Source organism: Histoplasma capsulatum, genomic scaffold (genome assembly GCF_000149585.1).
Source record: "Histoplasma capsulatum NAm1 scaffold_1 genomic scaffold, whole genome shotgun sequence".
Classification (NCBI taxonomy): domain Eukaryota; kingdom Fungi; phylum Ascomycota; class Eurotiomycetes; order Onygenales; family Ajellomycetaceae; genus Histoplasma; species Histoplasma mississippiense.
Genome location: NW_001813982.1, coordinates 4,249,243 through 4,255,658, shown reverse-complemented (window position 1 = coordinate 4,255,658; position 6,416 = coordinate 4,249,243). Strand labels below are relative to the sequence as shown.

The following is a 6,416-nucleotide window of genomic DNA, read 5'->3' as shown; positions in this document are numbered from 1 at the left end:
CATACAATTTTCGAGAATATGCGCGGAGAAGAACGATAGATGCGTTTCGGGAACACCAACATGTGACTGGGGAACGGGAAATACAGGAATTGATGCAAAAAGGATTGCAGGATTTGCGCATGATGAAGGTTGGCTCCCCCGCCGCTGCACATGCTGTTCCGGACATTGCTGTTGCCCTCGAAATTACAAGAAAGAAATGTACTAATTATTCCTCGTATTACCTCAGAGACAAACCGTCATAAGCCAATTCTACCAACTAGACAAATTAGTTGTCGAAGGAGGAGCTACGGTATGTTACATAGCATTCTATTTCCCGTGCTTTGAAAGGAGAGAGGAACTAGCAGTCGCTAAAATCTTCGTATTTTTTAGGGCAAAGAATCCGGGAATGCGGGCAGCATTGTGCGACAGAAAGATACAGGGTAAGCATATGGTCCAACCTACGTTAGTCAGGTTCGCATGCTGAACAGTAGCTCTCCAGTTGGGATTGAGCGTCTGGTCGGGCTTGGGATTCGATGGGACTCCTCAACCTCAGGGTTGGGGAATAGCCCTGTGTACTTGTACATATATAATATTTGTTTCCCATTTTTATTTGTTATTTCGTAGTTCTTTTTCCTTGTATAGGCGATTTCGGCCTTCTGGCGGCTATTCTCAGCTCTGATATTTGCGATACCGGCAGTGGATTACCCCACAAAAATAGAATCAATATATACCCATGGAATCCTACATCCGATGCGCGAAAAGAAATAATGACATATTACCAATCTTCATTCCGCGGCTCCTCTTTGCTCCATCGTTGAAAAATCCATCCAGGGAGTAAGTTTTCATCACGTGATTATATTGCTTTTTAGCGCCCTTTGACCGATTGCACTGAAGATGCGCCAGCCCCGATACCATATTCACACGACGGATTGATGCCTGGTGGAAATGATAGCAGTATAACCAGTCTGACGCCCGGCATACAGAAATCTAAGCTCTGGAGCGGAGTCTGAACCGGCGAATCTCCATTTTAATCTCAATGCCTTCGGTACGTGTACATTTCCATCCCATAACACTGTGTTAGTGAAATATCCTATTTTGAGCGCCGCATCAGGCAGTAACCCGGCGTACTAACCCACGCTTCTCTCTGTTGACAAAATGCTGTTATAGTTCCGATCCTCTCGTCGGTCGCAAGCACTTGCGGAAACCGTCCCCAATAGGACGAGAACGGGACAGGTCGATCACGATGTCTTCGAAGGCTTCCCTGTCCGGCGTTGGGTTCGGCAACCAGTCGTGATTTACCAAACCCCGAAAACTGAACAACCAGATACGAGATTAGGAGGACCACAGGCGTTGCCCGAATTACCGATGCCCAGAGACAGTCACCTATTAACACCAATGAGTCGGGCATTATTACGCGCTGCCAGAGCCGGATGCAAGTATATTCGACCAGCGCCTCCTGAGGTTGAGGGTGACGAAAAGGAGACCAAAGACTCCGATGAGCCTACTGCGGCGCCTCCCTTTGAACGTACATTTACTGCCGGAAAATGGACATTAGCACCGCGACATATGGAGCCACCTGAAGCAGAGTTTCTCGCGAAAAGGAGACCAGGATTGTCATCACTGTATGGGTCAACTGCATTAAATGGCACGGCTGAAGTACAGCCAGAACCTAAGCCGCCAATGAAGAAAACCAAGTTCAAGAAGATTGATCCTATAACGGGAAAAACCTCGATATACGAAGCCTGGGTGCCTGAAGGTCATAAAGTTGAGGGGGAAATTACAGAAAATGCTGAGGTCGTCCCTGGAAATAGCGATGTGGCTGTTGTTGCAACGCCGCCTGTTCCAGGAACTAATGCTGAAGGAATTGGAGTGGGAGATCCAAGGGGCCTTGTCGCAGAGCCAGATTCTAGCATGGTCGCGCCAATGGAAAAGCAAGATCCTCCATCAAAAAGAAAGGCATCTGATATTGAAAATGGTAGCCGGAAGAAAGTGATGTTTGCATCTGGCGAGGGGGAAACTGCAGATACTGCTCTCGGCGATACTGATGCTTCTCAAGCCCCTGGGGATGTGATGATGTCGGGTACAACACAGGATGGCAGTTCGACTGCTTCACAAATATTATACGAAGAAGACGAGGAAGGGGATGAGGAAACGGAGGACGAAGAGAGTGATGAGAGACGAGAATCTTGCCCAGAATCAAAATCCCCGGAAACCATTATTAAACCTGAACAAGAGGGCCAAGGAGGTGTCTCAACAGTTCCTGAGAAAGAAGAACTCATACTGGATATGCGCGATCACGCTTTATCCCCAGAACAGGAACAACACAAGGGTGCTTCAATTCCAGCAAGAGATATGCCTAGTTCACCAGATCTCCCACTTGCGACGGCTCCCTCCACAAGTCATATAGCAGAGCCGCCGCGAGAGGGGCTATCTCCAAAACCCGAACAACAGCCCCCACCACCCGTCCCCACTGAAACCCCTTCTCTAACCCCAGTCCCACCATCTGCCGGAACCTCTTTGTCTGATGCAAACAAGGACGCTGACCAAGTGTCCAAACCATCCGAACCCTCGGGTGACGACGCAGAATCACTAGCAAACAACCAAAACGGCGCTTCAAACCCCCAAGAATATCCCTATATCCCCTCCAACGGGGTTAAGCCCGAAATCACTAAACACTCTCCACCGCAAGAAAATTCCCACCCGGCCTTAGCCTCAACATCGACACGTCCTGAACCACACAGCGTGCCCATCCTTTTCGAAGACGGTGAAATTGATCTGCTTAGCAGCCTAGAAGCCAGTTTAGACAACCCGGGCAATGACACTGCTGCTCGCAACCACGACTCCCTGCCGACGGAGAATGGCCAGAGCGTTGTTGCGGATGTTTCAAGGCCCGACGATGCGCGCGAAAACAATGAGTTCGGAGAATCCGCCGTTGAGAGGAAGGATGTCGATATGGCTGGATAAAGGATGTTGTTATTTGAGTGCATTGCCCCGCCTTTTGTTCGTTATCGCCCTCCGCTACCCCTGCAGAGAATATATTGTACTATGTGAGACCCAACCAATTCTTATTTTATTTTATTTTTATTTTTTACTTTTGGATGGGGGGTGTATATATATAACGCTGCTCGTTGTTGAAATTTATCTTGCTTAACATACAGTTAAGTCTGTTTACTACTAGGGAGTTTACTTTTCTTGCTGTTCTTTTAGGATGTCGGATTTGGGAGGGGAGAATATTTTCATCATTGCGCCATTTTTTTTTTCTTTTTTTGCATTTATTTCGTTAACCCCTTCATACATTTCCTTTCCTTTCTCCTATTTATTCTCTTTTCCTTCCTAGATCACGGTGTGACATTCATATCTGCCACGGATTCTTTTCCTACGGTTGCTCACCGGATGTGCCCTTCTCTACTAAAGAGTCTAATGAAGAAAGTATATACCCTCTAACACAGAACGCCAGGGACTGAGATAGATCCCAATTTGACGACAACTCCATTATATTATTGATTATCTTCACCCTCTTTTTTCCTTCTATGTCCTATCGCTAATTCCACTATGGTTCAAAACAAAAATGCCACGCTTGCTTCGCTATGCACCTTAATTATAAAGACTTCAAAATATCAAATAATGGCCTATTTAGGCGAGGGTATGGATACTATACTCGGTACATATTCTTGTTTCCCCCTTCCCCTTCTACCACTTGTCTGTTTCTTTTCCGTTCGTTCGTTCTTGCTTCCCCTCTTGGCTCATACTAATCTTGATCGAGCCATTAGTTGGAGGGGATGATTTTTGCAGTTCTGCCCAACACACTCAGAAATAATAATCAGCAAAAGCGAGCAGAGAGGGGAATATTTTTCTTTTCCTTTTACGATATCGCGAGGGAAACAACGTATAAAAGAGAGTATTTTGTTCTCTACTCACCCTTCGCCCGCGCGCCGCCCACCACAGAATTCCCACCACCACCAATCGTCGCAGATACTTTGCCAGCCACAACCTGTTCCCGCGTGACACTCATCATATCCACAGGTAGCCCCATCGTTGCCAGAAAGTGGACCGTTTCGGTCCACTCGCTCTCCCGTCTTGCGCGGCTCCATTTCAGTTCATCAGCCATGAGGGTCAATTACACCTGGCAGCGCTTTGCAGGGCCGGCGTTTGGTGTCCAGAAAGGCCAGGGCGGGTGCGCCCGCGCGAGGATTGTCTGCTTGCTGTCATGGCCTTACTCATTTTTTGACAGCGGCATTTTGACTTCAGCTTTGAGATATGGATAGGATGGCGAGAGGCGTTCGTGAGAGGCGGGTGAAAGAGTGGGAGTTCCTGGGGTGGAGGAGGAAGCAGAAGATGCGGATGAGGATATCGAGGCGACTTCCCAGGCGCGGTCGCCGTATGAATGTGCCAGGTGCAGTGCGACTTCTGCGTCAAAGTTGAATGTCTTGATGAGATCGATGTATAAGGTTTTGTGATATCCGTGCGCGCCAATGACCGGCACTGTGTGCGTTTGGCAAGAGCCATCCAGGAGGGGCGTAGTCCTGTCAGCGCCAGTGCCGCTGATATCAGGGTGGAGACGGTGTCCTTGTGGTTTCAGTTGGAATTCCACGATGGCCTTGTTGACCGCATCCTCAGCCATTTCACGATAGGTGGTCCATTTGCCACCAGCGCAGGTGAGCAGGCCAGATTTTGAGACTGTGACTAAGTGACTGCGTACAAGAGATTCCGTATTCTTTGAGTTCGGATCCAGGACCAGCGGCCGTATACCGCACCACGCAGACAATACGTCAGAACGGCGCAGATCGATCTCCGGAGCTAGCTGTTTCCGAACCTCATTCAATATCCAGTCGATATCCTTACTCCTGGGGATGGGCGATTTCTCTACTTCGCAGGGTTTATCCGTCGTTCCGGCAATCAGATTTCCTTCCCACGGTAAGAGGAAAATCACCCGCCCATCCGACGAAGGGTCGACGAGGCCGAATTTCTGAGGCCCAAGCCATCCAGGGAGAACTATATGGACACCACTACTAGGTGCCACTATGTTCCTTTTCGTTGGTTCATCCATCTTCTGAATGGCATCTGAAAATGGCCCAGTTGCATTGATTATGCCCTTCGCACGTACGGTAAATTCCTGATTATTACCTTTACTTTCGCAAAGGGTATCTCGAACCCGCGCCCCGCACAGTTTCCCACTGGCATCCTTCTCCAGGCCAGTGACTTCCATATGATTAACCACGGTAGCACCATACAGCGCGGCGGTCATAGCGAGCGAAACGTTCATTCTCGAATCATTATGTTGGCCATCATAGTAGCATAGCGCCCCAACAATCCCATCGGGATTGAGCGTTGGAAACGCGCCAATGGCTCTATTCTTCGTCATAAAATACGACCCTTCTGGCGAACCCTGGTGGCCGGCAAGCAGGTCGTACATCTTCGTTCCCGCCCAAAGATATGGGGCCTGCCACCATGCGCGAATGGGTAGCAGAGTGGGCAACCACGTCGAGAGATGCGGGGCGATATCGAGGAAGTATTTTCGTTCGTGCAGCGCCTCCTTCACCAACTTGTATTGGTTGTAGTCCAGGTTCAAAATGGCCTTTTCGAGATATCGAACTCCTCCATGGACGAGTTTTGTGCTTTTGCTGCTGGTGCCGCTGCTGAAGTCATCTCTCTCGACGAGGGCTACTTTCAACCCGCGTGTTGCGGCATCCAGGGCAATGCCTGCCCCTGTAGCTCCTGCACCAATTACGAGAAGGTCGTATACGCTCTCATCTTCCTTCTCCCCTGTTCCTTCATGGTGCGCATTTGAAACTCTTCGTGTACTCTTTTGGAGGTTGTCATTTGTACTGCGTCTGAGGTCGGATATCTGTTTATCCCTCGACTTTACTCGAGGGAATCTTGAAGGTATGTCCCTTGGCAAGAGCGATCCGTTTTGGATTCTGGACCTTCCCGGGCCGTTGGAGTAGGATGTGATCGTGTAGACCGCGATGGTTCCTGTGGCTGCGAATATGGAAGCATAGGCCAGTTGCCTGAGGACAGGCCGTGATGCGAAACGGGAGGCCATATGGATTTAGCAATATATCTTTTATCCTTGGTCGTTGGGTCGTTGCAAGCTCGTTTGATAGTAATTGCCCGAGCTTCTTATAGTGCGAACTTGTGCAATGGCAATTTTGGCGGCTCTATATATGCAATGGTAGACGTTTTGCAATGAGTTTGTTTGTACTAAAATATCTCTTAAGCCCGAGGAGACGAAAATGAGTGATGAAAAGAACCCCAATGTCCCTCTATTACTTTGTACAATGGCAGAAATGGGAAATATTTTTCAATTGAAAGAGAGAGCTCTTTGAGGTAAAACAAGGGTGTTGGCTAGTGCGTTGCCCACAGCAGGCCTATGAAACGCGGAGAAAAACACAACGTGCACGACTTCGCAATATCAACAAAGAAAAGGTACGCAGTGG

The 6,416-nt window shown here is 48.7% G+C and overlaps 2 protein-coding genes across 2 annotated transcripts; one reads left to right on the top strand and one right to left on the bottom strand.

Annotated features, from left to right (window-relative positions):
* Positions 1 to 1,015: 1,015 nt before the first annotated feature.
* HCAG_01208 (predicted protein) lies at positions 1,016 to 2,943 on the top strand (the record flags this gene model as incomplete). Its single annotated transcript, XM_001544111.1, has 2 exons — positions 1,016 to 1,024; positions 1,147 to 2,943. 2 exons carry the CDS (start codon positions 1,016 to 1,018, stop codon positions 2,941 to 2,943), a joined length of 1,806 nt encoding a protein of 601 aa, XP_001544161.1.
* A 726-nt stretch (positions 2,944 to 3,669) lies between these two features.
* On the bottom strand, positions 3,670 to 6,022 carry HCAG_01207 (hypothetical protein; the record flags this gene model as incomplete). The annotated part of the gene is made up of 3 exons (XM_001544110.1): positions 3,670 to 3,773; positions 3,898 to 4,064; positions 4,197 to 6,022. The coding sequence occupies 3 exons, from the start codon at positions 6,020 to 6,022 to the stop codon at positions 3,670 to 3,672; spliced, it is 2,097 nt and encodes a 698-aa protein (XP_001544160.1).
* Positions 6,023 to 6,416: the final 394 nt, after the last annotated feature.